Source organism: Balaenoptera acutorostrata, chromosome 20 (genome assembly GCF_949987535.1).
Source record: "Balaenoptera acutorostrata chromosome 20, mBalAcu1.1, whole genome shotgun sequence".
Classification (NCBI taxonomy): domain Eukaryota; kingdom Metazoa; phylum Chordata; class Mammalia; order Artiodactyla; family Balaenopteridae; genus Balaenoptera; species Balaenoptera acutorostrata.
Genome location: NC_080083.1, coordinates 50,711,425 through 50,729,421, shown reverse-complemented (window position 1 = coordinate 50,729,421; position 17,997 = coordinate 50,711,425). Strand labels below are relative to the sequence as shown.

At 44.9% G+C, this 17,997-nt stretch overlaps 1 protein-coding gene across 11 annotated transcripts in view; it reads right to left on the bottom strand.

The window, feature by feature from the left end:
• Window positions 1-11,566, bottom strand: part of B3GNTL1 (UDP-GlcNAc:betaGal beta-1,3-N-acetylglucosaminyltransferase like 1) — a 116,586-nt gene extending 105,020 nt beyond the window's left edge. For all 11 annotated transcript variants that reach the window (XR_009006370.1, XR_009006372.1, XR_009006371.1 and 8 more), the window contains exons 1-3: window positions 11,488-11,566; window positions 9,878-9,994; window positions 9,682-9,781 (exon numbers count right to left, since the gene is read on the bottom strand). Coding sequence is in view for 5 of the 11 variants with exons in the window: in XM_057536568.1 (XP_057392551.1) it covers window positions 9,682-9,781; window positions 9,878-9,994; window positions 11,488-11,550 (280 nt within the window). In the remaining 6 variants the exon portion in view is untranslated. The remainder of the gene's footprint in view (window positions 1-9,681; window positions 9,782-9,877; window positions 9,995-11,487) is intronic.
• Window positions 11,567-17,997: the final 6,431 nt, after the last annotated feature.

Here is a 17,997-nt window from a genome sequence, read left to right as displayed (position 1 = left end):
ATATTCAAAGAACTCAAAGAAAAAACTGTTAACCAAGAATCCTATATCCAGTAAAACTATCTTTCAAAAATAAAGGAGAAATTAAGACATTCCAAATAAACAAACACTGAGAGAAACTGTTGTTGATTCACCTTACAAGAGATAAAAGGAAGTTCTTTAAATTAAAAAGATTGACCCCAAATGATTCCAGAGAGTATTTCAAATCCATGAAAGAAAAAAAGAGAGCACCAGTAAAGTAATTGTTAATTATAAAAGACAATATAAATGCATATTTCTTCTGCTAACTGAAGTAGCAGTAGTAAAAAAAAAAAAAATTGTATAAAACAATATGTAACAACGCAATCAAAAAATGGGTGGAAGATCTAAACAGACACTTCTCCAAAGAAGACATACAGATAGCCAAGAGGCACATGAAAAGATGTTCAACATCACTAATTATTAGAGAAATGCAAATGAAAACTCACCTCACACCAGTTAGAATGGCCATCATCAAAAAATCTACAAACAATAAATGCTGGAGAGGGTGTGGAGAAAAGGGAACCCTCCTACACCGTTGGTGGGAATGTAAATTGATACAGCCACTATGGAGAACAGTATGGTAATTTCTTTAAAAACTAAAAATAGAGCTACCATATGATCCAGCAATCCCACTCCTGGGCATATATCTGGAGAAAACCATAATTCAAAAGGATACACGCACCCCAGTGTTCACTGCAGCACTATTTACAATAGCCAGGACATGGAAACAACCTATATGTCCATCGACAGAGGAATGGATAAAGAAGATATGGTACATATATACCATGGAATATTACTCAGTCATAAAAAAGAATGAAATAATGCCATTTGCAGCAACATGGATGGACCTAGAGACTGCCATACAGAGTGAAGTAAGTCAGAAAGAGAAAAACCAATATCGTATATTAATGCATATATGTGGAATCTAGAAAAATGGCACAGATGAACCAGTTTGCAAGGCAGAAATAGAGACACAGATGTAGAGAACAAATGTATGGACACCAAGGAGGGAAAGCAGGGGATGGGGGGGTGGGATGAATTGGGAGACTGGGATTGACATATATACAAAAATATGTATAAAGTAGATAACTAATAAGAACCTACTGTATAGCACAGGGAACTCCACTTCACTGTACAGCAGAAACTAACACAACATTGTAAAAGAACTATACCCCAATTAAAAAAAAAATGGGGGCTTCCCTGGTGGCACAGTGGTTGGGAGTCTGCTTGCCAATGCGGGGGACACGGGTTCGAGCCCTGGTCTGGGAAGATCCCACATGCCTCAGAGCAACTGGGCCCGTGAGCCACAACTACTGAGCCTGCACATCTGGAGCCTGTGCTCCGCAACAGGAGAGGCCGCGGAAGTGAGAGGCCTGCGCACCGTGATGAAGAGTGGCCCCTGCTCGCCACAACTAGAGAAAGCCCTTGCACAGAAACGGAGACCCAACACAGCCAAAACTAAAATAAAAATAAAAATAAATGAATTTTTAAAAAATGGTACAAACGAACCTATTTACAAAACTGAAATTGAGTCACAGATGTAGAAAACAAACTTACGGAAGGGGGAGTATACATTGGGAGATTGGGACTGACATACACACACTACTATATATAAAAGATAACTAATAAGAACCTACTGTATAGCACAGGGAACTCTATTCAGTGCCCTGTAATGACCTACATGGGAATGGAGTCTAGAAGAGAGTGGATATATGTATATGTATGGCTGATTCAGTTTGCTGTACAGCAGAAACTAACACAACATTGTAAATTAACTATACTCCAATAAGAAATTAATTTAAAAAAATATGTAAGTAATGTATTGTTAGGTCTATAACATACAGAAACTCTGTATCTGGCAAAACTATCCTTCAAAAATGGAGAAATTAACACATTTTCAGATAAACAAAAGCTGAGGGAGATATTCACTAACAGATCTGCCCTGCAAGAAATGCTAACAGGAGTCCTTCGGGCTCTAATGAGAACACTAGACAGTAACTTGAAACCATACAAACAAATGAAAAACATTGATGTAGATTACTATGTAGCTAAATATAAAAGCCAGTATTATTTTATCTTCAGTTTGTATTTTTCCCATATGATTTAAAAGACACATTAAACAATGATTATAAATCTATGTTAATGGGCAAATAATAAAGATGTAATTTGTGACAAAAATGATATAAAGTGGGAGGTACACAGCTGTACAGGAGCAGAGCTTCATACACTATAAAAGCTAAGTTGGTGTTAATTCAAATTAGATTGTTATAAATTTAAGATGTTAATTGTAATCCCCACAGTGATGACTAAGAAAATAACTTACAAATACACAGAATAGGAAATGAGAAGGGAGTAAAAATGGCACACTAGTAATAACCAATTAAACACAAAGGAAAGCACTGATGGAGGATTGAAGAATAAAAGAGATAGACGGCATATAGAAAACAATAGCAAAATGGCAAAAGTCCTTCCTCGAAAGTAATTACTTTAAATATAAATGCTCCAATTAAAAGGCAAAGATTGGCAGAATGGATTAAAAAAACACATGATCCATTTAAATGCTACAGGAGATTCATCTTAGATCCAAAGGCACAAATAAGTCGAAAGTGAAATGATGGAAAAAGATATTCCATTCAGCCAGCAACCAAAAAAGTGCTGGGGGCTTCCCTGGTAGTGCAGTGGTTGAGAATCTGCCTGCCAATGCAGGGGACACGGGTTCGTGCCCTGGTCTGGGAAGATCCCACATGCCGCGGAGCAACTGGGACCGTGAGCCGCAGTTACTGAGCCTGCGCGTCTGGAGCCTGTGCTCCGCAACAAGAGAGGCCACGATAGTGAGAGGCCCGCACACCGCGATGAAGAGTGGCCCCCGCTTGCCCCAACTAGAGAAAGCCCTCGCACAGAAACGAAGACCCAACACAGCCATAAATAAGTAAAAATAAATTAACAAAAAAAAATTATTATAAAAAAAAAGTGCTGGAGTGGGCTTCCCTGGTGGCGCAGTGGTTGGGAGTCTGCCTGCTAATGCAGGGGACACGGGTTCATGCCCTGGTCTGGGAAGATCCCACATGCCGCGGAGCGACTAAGCCTGTGAGCCACAACTACTGAGCCTGCGCGTCTGGAGCCTGTGCTCTGCAACAAGAGAGGCCGCGATAGTGAGAGGCCCGCGCATCGCGATGAGGAGTGGCCCCCGCTTGCCGCAACTGGAGAAAGCCCTAGCACAGAAACGATGACCCAACATAGCAATCAATCAATCTTTAAAAAAAATAAAAAAATAGAAAAATAAATAAAAATAAAAAAAGATATATACACAACACAGTGTCAGGAATACATTTGCCACGCGAGGTCCATTTCCCCCACTGTCCTCTGCGAGCAAGGACTATATCATTTCGGCCATGCTTGAATCTCCGGGCCATAGCACAGTGCCCACCACAAGTAGATGATTAATAAATGTTTAAAAAAAAAAAAAAGTGCTGGAGTGATTAAACTAGTACTAGGGAAAATAAACCCTAAGTCAGAAATTGTTACAAGAAACAAAGGACACTATATATTGATGAAAGGGTCAATCAAGAAAATATAACAATTATAAAACTATACGCATCTAACAAGAGAGCCCCAAAATAAATGAAGCAAAATGAACAGAATTGAAGGGAGAAACAGATAATTCTACTATAGTAGTTGAATACTTCAGTACCTCACTTTCAATAATAGATAGAACATCAAGACAGAAGATTAGTAAGGTAATAGAGGACTTGAACAACACTATAAACCAACAGACCTAACAGACATATACAGAACACTCTACTCAATAACAGCAGAATATGCATTCTTCCTAAGTGCACATGCAACATTCTCCAGGACAGACCACATGTCAGGCCACAAAACATATCTCAAAAATTTTTTAAAGACTGAAATCAGATTAAGTATCTTCTCTGACCACAGTGGAATGTAACTAGAATTCAATAACGGAAGGACAAATATGTGAAAATTAAACAACCTACTCTTAAGTAACCAATGGGTCAAATAAGGGAAATTATAATATACTTAAGAGATAAATAAAAATAAAAATACAGCATACCAAACCTTACAGGATGCAGCAAAAGCAGTGATCAGAGGGAAATTTATATATAAATGTCTACATAAAAGAGATCTCAAGTCAACAACCTGACTTTACATGTTACGGAGCTAGAAAAAGAAGAACACATTAAACACAGCTAGCAGAAGGAAAGAAATAATAAAGATCAGAACAGAGATAAATGAAATAAAGACTAAAAAAACAATAGAGAGAATCAATGAAACCAAAAGTTGGTTCTTTGAAAAGATCAACAACATTGACAAACCTTTAGCTAGACTAAGAACAAAGAAGCTTCAAATTACTAAAATCAAAAATGAAAGTGGGGAGACTTCCCTGATGGTCCAGTGGTTAAGACTCTGCACTTCCACTGCAGGGGGTGCAGGTTCGACCCCTGGTCAGGGAACTAAGATCCCACAAGCCATGAGGCAGGGCCAAAAAAAAAAAAAAAGAAAAGAAAAAGAAAGTGGGTTCATTACTACTAAACTTAACAGAAACCTAAACAGATTATAATTGAATATTATGAACAACTGTATGCCAACAAATTAGATAACCTAGATGAAATGGACCATTTGTAGAAACACACTATCAAAACTAACTCAAGAAGAAGTAAAAAATCTGAACAGACCTATAACAAATACAGAGATTGAATCAGTAATCAAAATCTCCCAACAACAGCAAAAAGGCCTAGGATCAGACGGTTCCACTAGTGAATTCTACCAAACATTTAGAGAATTAACAACAATCCTTCTCAACCTCTTCCAAAAAAAAAAAAAAAATAGAAGAAAAGGAAACACTTCTTAACTCATTCTACAAAGCCAGCATTACTCTGATACTATAGTCAGACGGAGACATCAGAAGAAAGGAAAACTACATACCAATATCCCTTATGAATATCTATGTGCAAATCCTCAACAAAATACTGGCAAACTAAATCCAGCAGCATATTAGAAAGATTACACACCACGACCAAGTGGGATTTATCCCAGTAATGCAAGGGTGGTTCAACATATGAAATCAATCATTATAATATATCACCTTAATAGAACTGAAGGAAGAAAACCTACATGATTATCTCAATTGATGCAGAAAAAAGATTGGACAAAATCCTCTTTCATGATAAAGAAAAACACAGTCAACAAACTAGGAATTGAAGGGAACTTCCTCAGCATGATAAAGGGTATTTATAAAAATCCACAGCTAACATCATACTCAATGGTGAAACACCATACTCTTTCCCCCTAAGATCAGGATCAAGACAAGGGTGTCTCCTTTCTCCACTCCTACTAAACACTGGAAGTTCTCGCTGGAGCAATTAGGCAAGAAAAAGAAATAAGGCATCCAATTAAAAAGGGATAAGTAAAACTATCTCAGTTACAGATGACATGATCTTAAATATAGGAAATCCTAAAAACTCACAAAAAAACTACTAGAGCTAATAAACAAGTTCAACAAAGTTGCAGGATACAAGATCAATACACAGGAAAATCAGTTTTCCTATACACTAACAATGAAAAATCTGAGAAGGAAATTAAGAAAACAATTCCATTCACACTACCATAAAAAATAATAAAATGCTGAGGAGTTAATTTAACCAAAGAGGCAAAAGACTTGTACACTGAAAGTTATGAAACATTGATAAAAGAAACTGAAGAAGACCTAAGACCTAAGGAAAGATATTCTGTGTTCATGAATTGGAAGACTTAATATTGTTAAAGTGACAACACAACCCAAACAGATATACAGATTCAATGCCATCCCCATCAAAATCCCAATGGTCTTTTTTGCGGAAATGGAAAAACTGATCCTAAAATTCATATGAAATTGCAAAACAATTTTGAAAAAGGAAAACGAAGTTGGAAGACTCAGACTTCCCAATATCAAAACCTACCACAAAGCTATGGTAATCAAAGCAGTGTGGTACTGGCATAAGAATAGAGTCCAGAAATGAGCCCATTCATTTATGGTCAACTGATTTTCACAAGGGTACCAAAACTTTCAATGGAGAAAGAATAGTCTTAAACAAATGGTGTTGGAACAACTCAATATCCACATGCAAAAGAATGAAGTTATACCCTTACTTCACACCATATACAAAAATGAACTCAAAATGGAACAAAGACCTACATAAAAGAGCTCAAATTATAAAACTCTGAAGAAAACAAAGGAGTAAATGTTCATGACCTTGATTACGCAATGATTTCTTAGATAGGACACCAAAAGCACATAAAACGACAACAAAAATAAATTGGATTTTATCAAAATTACAATTTTTGTGCATCAAAGAATATTCTCAGGAGAGTGAAAAGACAATCCAAAGTATGGGAGAAAATACTTGCAAATCATATATCTGATAAGGGTCTAGTATCCAGAATATATAAAGAACTCTTACAGCTCAACAACAAAAAGGCAAACAATCCAATTTTTAAATGGGCAAAGGACTTGGATAGACATTTCTCCAAAGAAGATATACAAATGGATAAGAAGCACACAAAAAGAGGCTCAATATCATGAGTCAGTAGAGAAATGCAAATCAAAACCACAATGAAAAACCATTTCACACTCACTAGGATGGCTATAATAAAAAAGAACACGGAAAATAAGAAGTGTTGGTAAGGATGTGGAGAAACTGGAGCCCTCATACATGGTTGGTGGCAATGTAAAATGGTGCAACTGATGTGGAAAATTGTTTGGCAGTTCTTCAATATGCTAAACATAGAATTACAATATGACCCAGCAATTCAACTACGAGGTATATATCCAAAGGAAATGAAAACCTATGTTGAAGCAGAAATTTGTACACAAATGTTTATACTAGCGCTCTTCACAACAGCCAAAAGGTAGAACAACCCAAATGTCCCTCAGCTGATGAATGGATAAACAAAATATGGTATATCTATACAATTAAATATTGGGTTGGCCAAAAAGTTCGTTTCGTTAATGAATACATTGTTCAATAAAGTTCTCGGTGCAAATGAAAAATGTCTTTTATTTTTACTTAAAACCAAATGAACTTTTTGGCCAACCCAATATTATTCTCTCATAAAAAGGAATGAAGTACTAATATATGCCTCAACATGAACCTTAAAAACATTTTGCTACATGAAAGAAGCCAGTCACAAAAGAACACATATTATATGATTCCATTTATATGAAATGTCCAAAATAGGCAAATCTACAGACAGAAAGTAAATCAGTGGTTGCGTAGGGCTGGGGGGGATGGGGTATGGAGGGTGATAACTAAAGGATACAGGGTTCCTTTGTGAGGTGATGAAAATGTTCTAAAATTGACTGTGGTGGTGGCCGCACACATCTGTGAACATACTACAAAACACTTGATTGTATACATTGATGGGTGGATTGTATGGTATATAAATTGTATTTCAATAAAGCTGTTATAAAAGATATTTAATTAATCCAAAAGAAGGCAGAAAAAGAGGAAAATGGAATGAAGAATAGATGCGACTAATATAAGATAATAGCAAGAAGAGAGACTCAAACCTAACCACATCAATAATCACATTACATGTAACTAATGTAAACATCCCAGTTAAAAGGCAGAGATTGTCAGACTGGATTTAAAAAGCACCATCATATGTTGTCTACAAGAATCTATAAGGGAGGGGGCATCCTTTAAATATAAAGACAGGAATGGGTTAAAAGAAAAAATGATGGAAAAGATACACTATGCTGACACTAGTCAAAATAAAGCCAGAGCAGTTATATTAATATCAAACAATGTATATTACCAGAGGTCAGGAGGGTTATTCATAATGATGAAGGGGTCAATTCTTCACAACAATCTCAAATATTAACAGAGTTTCAAAATACACAAAGCCAAAAATGATAGAACTATAAGGAAGAATAATAAATCTACAATTAGAGTTGGAGATTTCAATACCCCCTCTCAGTAACTGAGAACAAGTAGACCTTGTATCAGCAAGGATGCAGTAGATTTAAACAAGACTGTGCCCAACTGGACTTGATTTACGTTTACAGAAAACTCCACCAACACCAGCAGATACACAACCTTCTCAAGTGCACACGGAACATTTGCCAAGATAGGCCTTATCCTGGGCTATAAAGTAAATCTTACTAAATTTAAAAGAGTCAAGTCAAAAAAGTATGTTCTCTTACTTCAGAGGAATTAAATCAGAAATGAATAATAGAAAGATGTCTGGGAAATCCCTCAAATATTTGGAAACTAAATACTACACTTCAAATAATCCATAAATCAAATAAGAAATCAAAGGGGAAATTAGAAGGTATTTTGAAGCTGAATGAAAATTAAAACATAACATATCCGAATTTGTAGGATGTTGCTAATGCAAGAGTTAGAGGGGAATTTATATCACTAAATGCCTATGTTAGAAAATGAGAAAGGTCTCAAACCAATGACCTCAGCTTTCACCTTAAGAATTACAAAAAGAGGGTCTTCCCTGGTGGCGCAGTGGTTAAGAATCTGCCTGCCAACGCAGGGGACACGGGTTTGAGCCCTGGTACGGGAAGATCCCACAGGCCACGGAGCAACTAAGCCCGTGTGCCACAACTACTGAGCCTGCGCTCTAGAGCATGCGAGCCACAACTACTGAGCCTGCGTGCCTAGAGCCCGTGCTCCACAACAAGAGAAGCCACTGCAATGAGAAGCCCGCGCACCACAACGAAGAGTAGCCCCCACTTGCTGCAACTAGAAAAAGCCTGCGCGCAGCAACAAAGATCCAACGCATCCAAAAATAAGTTAATTAATTAATTTTAAAAAAAAGAATTACAAAAAGAACCAATTAAATCCAAAGTGAGCAGAAAGGGGCTTCCCTGGTGGCGCAGTGGTTAAGAATCCGCCTGCCAATGCAGGGGACACGGGTTCGAACCCCGGTCAGGGAAGATCCCACATGCCGCGGAGCAACTAAGCCCACGTGCCACAACTACTGACCCCGTGCTCTAGAGCCCACGAGCCACAACTACTTAAGCCCACGTGCCACAACTACTTAAGCCCACGCGCCGAGAGCCCGTGCTCTGCAACAAGAGAAGCCACCGCAATGAGAAGCCCGCGGGCACCACAACGAACTGTAGCCCCTGCTTGCCGAAACTAGAGAAAGCCCGAGCGCAGCACCGAAGACCCAATGCAGCCAAAAATAAATAAACAGAATAATTAAAAAAAAAAAAAACAAAGTGAGCAGAAAGAAAATAATACAATTCAGAGTCAAAATAGAAAACAGACAAAATAGGAAAAAGAAAAACAATATAGAAAATCAATGAAACCAAAAGCTGCTTCTTTAAGAAGATTTTTTTTTTGATGGACAAAAACAAATCTAATGTCACAAGAAAAGAGTTTTTAAAATTAGAGGTGACCAATAATGACCAATCACACCAGGAATAAAAACACCCAGTGGCTTTCTGTTGGGCTGAATAAGTAAAGAATGAGCAGTGGATGTACACAAATCCTTACTGAAGCATAAGAAAGCCAGGCTTACCGTGTCCTTAATAAGTGGTATACTCAAGTATTACTCAGGATAATTTTCACCAGGATTTGAACAACAGGAAACTATTTAAGTACATAAGTCGATAAGAATAATAAACTAAACACGGTTACTGACCTCCTCGGGGAGAAGGAGAATCGTGCCCTCCAATGACCACGAGGATGCCGGAACCTTCCAGCTCCTCTTTCCATTTTTCAATGATAGTCATGGACTTGTCCTGAAAGCACAAGGACGTTGGCAGGTCAGGAAACTTTCCTCCAGTCAGAGGTGACTTACATTAGGGCTAAATCACCAACAGGAAGTTCATAAATACCTTACTGGCATCATTAAAAATGGAAAGCTCCATGGAGCCTTCGAAGTCCTGCTGCAAAACAGACCCCAAGCACTCGTCCAGCCACAGTTCAGCGTCATGGACCGGGAGGATAACAGACTGGAATTCAAAACAAACTGATTGAGAAACAAGTGTGGAAACTGAATACTCTTTCCATGGCTCTAATTTACTTCCCCATTACCATCCGCACAATGCTTATTTCCAAAGGGCAAGAACAGAGTAACCCAGAATAAGGCTTCCAGGGAAAGAATATGTCCTGACAAAAAAAAAAGGTGTATATGCCTCCTCTCAAGATTTATTGTCTTAGATTTCCCAGAATTGGTCTTTTGGATGCTTTTGAAAAGGAAACAAAAATCTGAAAGGCATCAAAAATGTTCCCAATTCAACGGGCAAATTCATGTGTTTCCCAATCAGTGGTCAGAAACATCATCATTTTGGTTGAAACAAGCATCTGTGTATCTTGAACCCACTCATGAAATAAGCATTTTCAGTAAACCATGATGTTAGAGAAACTGCAACAAAGAAACCCTTTTAAGTACCCCCCTATACTTGCTTTAACAAAGTATGGGGGTGGGGCTGGGAAAAGGGGAGGTGACCTCCCTCCAGCTGTCTCTTCCTTTGCTCTACTCAGTTTAGGATAGTTTGGCACTGTCCTCTTCTCATAGGGCCCACATAAAACAAAAATTTATGAAGTGTAATGGAGTAAAGCCAGTGAACCTTGACTGCCAACAAAACAACGGATTACAGGATTTGTCTTAATTCTGTATATTACCACATTAAGCAATACAGAATACCCAAAGATAGAAGTTACAGTCGGTCCTCACCCTTGACTTTATACCCTAACGAAGAGTGGACACATTCCCAAGTAAGAAAACAGAAACACAGGTCATCCAGGTGTGAGCGTGTGTCTACATATGCATACACGTGCAAACATACATACATGCATATATGTACGAATTCTATATCTATACAGAATATAGATGTTTTAAATGCTAAATCTGAATATGGTTATGAAAAGCTCACAGATATAAGCACTGAAAATACAGTTCTGTCAAGTTCTTTACTCTGAGGATCTGATTCAACAGTGGTATCCTTTCCTGCATTTATGTTATACACATAAATAGTTCCCTAATTTACTTACATATTTACTTTACTTTGGAATTATTTTTTAAAGGAAAGAATTTTTTACTGTTTTCAAGATCTACAATACAAAACATAATGTGAATTTCTGCCAAAGATGAGCCTTGATTAATCTCTGCTCGCACTCTTGCTGGTGCTTTAACGTTGATTTGGGCAGAGACCCTCACAGGCTGCCCAAGAGAAGAGGCGGTGGTGGTGTGGGAAATGGAGACCCAGGATGGGGAGGAGAGAGGAGGGAGGGAGGGATGGAGGGGAGCGGGGCGGAGAGGAGGAGGACGGAGGGGAGAGGGACGGAGTGGAGAGAAGAGGAGAGGAGGGGACAGGAGACGACCAGAGAGTCGGGGAGTCAGAGAGTCAAGGAGGGGTACTGGAGCTGAGGGGCGGGGAGGGGCGGGGAGAGGCAGGGCGCCACCCCCATCCCCACCTCCCACCCCCGCCAGCCCAGCACCTACCACTTGGACTGGGGCGCTGGCCTGGCCGTGGGCGGCGGCGGCCGGGTACCCGCTGGCCTGCATGGCGCGCGCTCCTCGGGCCGCCCCGCCCACTTCGGCCTACGGAGCGTGCGCGGGCGGCTCGCCGGGAGGCGGAGCCGAGGCCAGGCGCCTCCGATTGGTGCAGAGGGACGTCGATCCAGCGGGGACCTGCAGGCAGTGGAGAGGCGCGGCCTAGAGCGGCGGAAGGACAGTCCAGCCACAGGCACAGACCCCTCCCACTCTCCCCCCCGCCACAGCCACACACACACACGCACACACACACGCACATCCCCCCCCCCGCCCGGAGGGAGCTCATCTGATCTGCTCAGAGGTCCGCAGTGAAGCGTTACAGGAGTTCCTGGGTTGTGCAGAAGGTGGTGTTTGTGGGAAGACGCTGCGCTGTCCCGGTGGCTACGCCTTCCCACGTGTGTCCCTTCTCTGACCAGGAAAGGTTCTGTGTGAAGAGCAGGTGATGGTCCCCTGCACTGGCGACGGAACGCCTGAGCGGCCCCCTGTGGAGCACCTGGCCCCGGCGTCCCGCGCCGCCCGGGGGCCGAGGGGACCGCCTGTCACGCGGGTGCCCCGACCCATCTGGGTCAGTGAGCGCGTTCATAGCCTTTACCGCTCCAAACGAATGTTAAATGCAAATCATTCTACAAAGTAGCAATTATGATAAAGCCGAACTTCTGTTTCATGTCTTGTAAGCATCACTTCAAATGTCATTTTTCCTTAAACTGCATCAATATTTTCAAAGCCTATTGCACACATTGAAACGCTTAGGTCAGATGAGTAAAAATGCATCCTTATCTACAAAGGATAAGGGACAAAAACAATCTGAGAATTTGTTTCCAAGGACTTGATGTGCTCCAGGGGTTGGTGTATTAGGAATAGTTTCATTTTAAGGGACTAGGTAAAAAGTCGCATGATAGCTTCCAGAATGTGCTGTGGGCTTTGGAGCTGGACTGCCTCAGTAATCAGTGGGAGGAAGAGATAAGGGGTCCCCACGGCGTCTGGCACCTCCACAGCACATGCTATCGGAATTGGGCTTGGCTGCTCCTGTCTTGCTTCCTGTACATCTCCTGCTGCCAGAAGTTTGCTTTTCACTGCCTTCCCCCTAATAAAAATTTGGCTAGAGTCTGCTTTTTGCAAACATTCAGAGTGCCAAGAGGCACTTCAGAAGTGCAGGGTTTGGGGGGATGTGCTGCTGAGATTCTCCTCTTCATGGTAGGAACATTCTCAACAGAGGAACCAGACTATGGGGCCTGACACCACCACTCCAGAGGGACACGGACATAGGGAGGATGTGGGGTAGGATGAAGAGGTGACAAAGTCATGGGCCCCTGGAGAGGAAGTGATGCAGGTCTCCCACAGCTCTTGGCTCACCCAGTGACTGACATTTTTCTTTATTTTTAAATGTTGTTTCTGCAGACTGTTGGCGAATCCTGGTTGTATTCAGAAAACTCAGTGCCAACTGCCAGGGCCTCCAAATTTTAAAATGCCAACAGCCCTCTTACAATGTGGGTATAGGAAGCAAAGATGGGCATAGGTCTGGACTCGGCCACACTGGGCCCAAAGTCAGAATGAGTCTGCCCTGGGTGCACCCGTGAAGGGTGAGGTCAAGCTTGAATGCCAGCAGCTGGATGTTCCCCTACAGCCCACACTGCAAGACCTCCAAGCAAGTGTCCTGTCCAAGTTTCCTGATGGGATGAACCCCAACAAAGCTCCAGCTGGACCTCCACTGGGCAGTGATACTGCTGGGAGGTCAGGAGCCACCCAGCACCGTGGACGACAGTGCACTTGGACTGTCGGAGATGGGCTGCCTGTGGTGGCCATAGTGCCCTGATAGTAAATCCATTCATGAGGGAGCAACCAGCTATGTGACTGTGTGATGTGCACCAGTGTCCTCTTTTCTACGTTCTCATTTTTGTAAAGGCTAGTTGAGACTCACTGTGTTGAGAAGAAACTGGAGCTGGACTTCTTACCAGCCTTGGGAAATAATGAGGTTCCCATCACAGGAAGCATTCAGTTAACAGCTGGGCAAACGTTTGGTGTGGATTTGATGGGAGCATTCAGGTATCACATAGAATGTTTATCCTGGCCTGGGTGCCCACCCCCTTAGCCCAGAAAGCAGAGACTGAGTCGGGGTCTTTGCAGTGAAGGTTTTTGCTCCCAGGAAGCTGGGGCAGGGGAGTGAGACAGGGGAGGAGTGAGTCCGGGACCAGCATGATGCCTTGTGGGGGCCTCCATCATGGGCAATTGGAGCTGAGCCCTTGGACCTTCCCAGAGCCCTGGAGAGTTGTCCACCTGAGTGTGAGGGACAGAAGCCTTACCTCCCCTGCACTTCAGGGTGGTGACTTCAGGATCTCACAGGTGACCCCCAGCACGGGGATGCACAGCACATTGCAGGCCAGGTGTGCAGTGGCCCTGGCTGGACTCAGAGTCAGGGCCAAGAGGGTGGGAGGGCTGATCAAAGGGCCAGAGGAGCCTGATGTGTGATCAGGAAGGCAAATGGAAACTCAAAATAGCATCACCTCCAGCCACCACATTGTACACTTAGCACACGTGGATCATTCTGAAGTGATTTAAGCAACTGCCCTTCAAATTCGGGATGACTCACAGGTGGGTGCCAGGTGCCTGTGGGAGCCGCGTGCACAGCACAGGCTGTTAGCGCCTGAGCCCCTGTCCGTGAGTCGGACGGTGTCTGGTGAAAGGCCAGGAGAGGCCAGTCAGACATCTTCCTCCGAGATATTAACAGGAAAATGTCATCTGTGGGAGAAAGGGCTTGTATAAATTCACATCTGATAGAACTTGGAGGAGGGGTGGGGACACCAGAGGTTTCAGGGGCCACCAGCCAGTGCTGCTGGTGTCACTGTCAAAGCCGGGGCCACTGGGGCCTGGCCAGACGGTTAGTGAGGAGGCTACCTCAGGCTGCCTTAGAAGCGGGGTGCGTCATGGGGCTGGGTCCAGCACCGGGTTTCCCCTTTTATGGGGCAGAGTGAGAGTTTGGCAGATGCAAGGAGGGAAACGCCAGCCATCCCTCCCTGTGAGGAGCCGTCCATTCCCTCAGCCCGTGGCCGGGCCTTCCGCCTCCTAGGACTGGCCCACACGGGGGTGCTGCCCACTCACAGGTCCCCAGGCCCGAGAGGCGACTGGACCCTGACCCACTGGTGATGGAACAGCATCCAGCAGCCACCAAGGAATCGGTGGCCTCTATGTGAATTGGGGACAGCCACTGCCTGGCCCTCAGCACTGCCTCCCTGACCCTGAGACCTGAGGCTGGATCTCAAAGCTTCCTTAACTGGACTTTGTCGCGAGACACTCCTGCGTGGGTCTGCCGTGCTCCTCCCGCCCCCAGCTGGGCACGCTGCTTACCTGGGCTGTTTTGTGAGCAGCCTTGAGGAATGAGGTCATGGTGCCCTCCAGGAGGAAGGGCGGACGTGCAGCACCTGTCTGGGCCCTGTCGTGTCACCCCTGGGGAATGGGGACTCTGGGAACCCACACACACACGCTGATCCTGACCCTCTGGCCACCGCTTGTACTGTGAGTTATAAACTGCTTCACTCTACCCCAGGAGCCTGTGTTTTCGGTCAGCACCTGGAGAATGTGGCCGGCCAGCCATCCTGTTAGCTTGAGATGAAGGGAAACCTCTGACCCCTTCATGGTTCTGGGCAGCGTCCTGCCCTCACAACACCTCCTCCCCTCCAAGGACCTGGCCCTGGACCCACCAGCTTGAGGAGTCGCAGGCTATGAAAGGCAGTGAGGAAAATCAATGCATAAAGCCCCAGCGTGAGGGGGCGAGTACAAACGCTGACACACTTTTATCTTTTCACATTCTAGGCCCTTCCCCACAGCTCACTTCCTCAGAGACCCCACTGCCCCGCTGGCCCCATCTGCACGGGATCCTCCCGCTAAGTGCTCACGGCACTGCCTCCCCCTAAGCTGCCACCTCAGTGGGGGCAGGGACGTCTTTTTGTCCACTGCCAACTCCCCGCGGCTGGCAGAGTCCAGAGGCCACGTGAGCCGGCTGCCGATGCAGGGCCAGGACGCGGAGGCTGAGAAGTGAGGGAGCTGGTTCCCAAGAGGGCCCAAGTGGGGGCCTGAGGGAGGCCCCGGCTGGCTCTGCACACCTGCACCCAGGGCATGTCGGCCCTCAGCCCTGCGCCCCTCTCACCAGCATCCCTGAAATCCCCGTGTTGCTTCGCTCACTCTGGGAAGGTAGGTCCATGAAGACACTGCTCAGCTGTTCACTGGAGCCTCTGACCCAGAATAGCACAGCGTAGGGTACATGCTCAGGAACGAAAGAAGGAAGGAAAGAATGAATGAATGCGTGCGGGACAGTCTACCTGTAATGAAATCTAGAACAGGAGACGGTGTCTACACTGGATCTAGTTAGAGTCTTAATAATATTATCAAAAAACTCGAAATTTCACATGGTCAGTGTAGAAATTGCCAAACACCAGGTATATCCTGTCTGGATAAACGGCTGGTTATTTTGATCAGGATGGACAGTAAAGTCAGGTGATAATTCAGGTTCTCCCGGAATTCACGTGGTGCAGTTCCAAGTCTGTGGACGCGGCTGCAACTCTACCCCCACCACCACCACCCAGCCACATCCAGCTTCTCAGGAGTCCCACAGTGTCTGGATTCCAGGTCCTCTTAGAACTGGACTATATGACAACTCTGGGCTCACACGGTCCCCTCCTGGGACCCATGTTGGCAGCTGGGTGGGGGCTCTTCTCTCACATCCCTGCCCTGGTTCCACTGCCCAGGACAAGTGAGCGGAATGTCATCAAAGCCACAGTTTGTGAGGACTCCCTCCCCGAGCTGAGCCCTCTCACTGGTTACCGATGTCCGTGACTCTTTTGCCTTTCCTGAGTGGGGAGATCTCTCTGTAAGTGAACTTGGCATCGCTTTGGTACATCCTGCGAAGTTTAAAAAATCTATTAAAATGGATGGATCCCTAAGCAAATAGGAGCGTGTTTAGTTTTTTTAAAACAAACATTCAAATGCAAGAGTATTTTAGGGCAAATCTTGTCTTTTGAGGACACGTCTGGCGTTTTTATACTGCCCATTGTGCTTGTTGGCATGACTGTTGAGCTTCCTGAACTAATGATACAGAAAAACAAGAAATAATAACCAGCAACACTAAGTATTGCCAGACTTGGGAGGAAAGGAGAATTGGCCCCGAAACACTGGCTCTTGCCAGTCTGTCCCAGTCTAACGACTGGTGCTCCAACCAGTGATTCAACAAATCGCAAGTTTGCAGCCAGCCCGCTGAGGGATCTCCGTCTGTCCTCTGCTTGTCCACAGCAGATTGGCTGAAAGACAAGTCAGAGTTTTCTCCTGAGAAGATCCACAAATGTGTGGAGATCTATTAAACGGAATTAGAGGCACTGCTGATAAACTCTGTGCTGGTGCCAGGAAACCTGAGTTTCAGGTTTCCTGGCACTGGGATCTGGCTGTTGGCTGTTGGCTGGGCTGGTGAGACTTGGTGATTTGCAGAGGGCCAAGTGAAGGAAGCTGCATGGGGTCTTTATGGAGCTGTGCAAGGCCCAAACCACAAAGCCTTGAACAGGTGAAGGGTTGTTGGCCTCACCTCTCAGCCAGTGGGCCCTTCACTCCCCCTGGAGCCGAGGGAGGCACCGACAGCCACTGCAGTGCCTGTGAGATGCCTTCGGCTGCCCCCTGGTGAGCTGGGAGCTGGCCGGCTTCTGCATGGCCTGCTAGGTCCTGCCTCAGACCTACCACCCTGGAGTAGCCTGGAGTGGCCTGGCTGTGGAGAAAGGCCTTCTCTGACCGCCGGGCACCCCTGAGTCATCTCGCCCCAGGGCAGCGGCAGCCAGTTCCTGGCCCACGTGGAGTCCTGTGGGGACACCAGGGTGGAATGCAGATCCCAGCTCAGCACAGCCTCCCTTCAGCTTCACGTCCTCACCTTCAAAACAGACTAATAATGGCTGCCTGCTTGAGTGGTGTGAAGGCCCTGAGGGAGGGGCTGGGGTGGGGAGACTGTGAGGGAGCTGCCGGGGCAGCCGGGGAGAAAAGCTGCCTGCCTGGAGTCCACGTGGGGCCCTTGCTGGAGCCATCACAGGGGAGGGTCAGCTGGATGGAGCGGGTCTGAGCCGGGACGTGCAAGGTGACAAGGGGAAACGTCCAGATGGGATCTGGTCCACGAAGCCTCGAGGAACATTCTCACAAAGCCCAAATCTGGCTTTCAGATTTGGTGCTGACCTCCCTCTGTGCCATTGCCCAACACGTGCATTTGGAGAGCGTGTGAATCAGAACTCCTGGCTGAACTGGTTTAAACTGGCTTTGAAAACATGGGGTTGGCTGGTTGTCAATGTCCTGGTAAGACCCACGTCAGGTGCAGCTGAGTCCAGGCCCTGCCAATACTGTCGGTGGATGTAGCCCCTCTCCGCTCGTGGGTCCCACTGTCCCCTGGAGGCCTGAGTGGCCAGGAGTGGCAGAGCTTCCTGCCAGCGTGGCACCCAC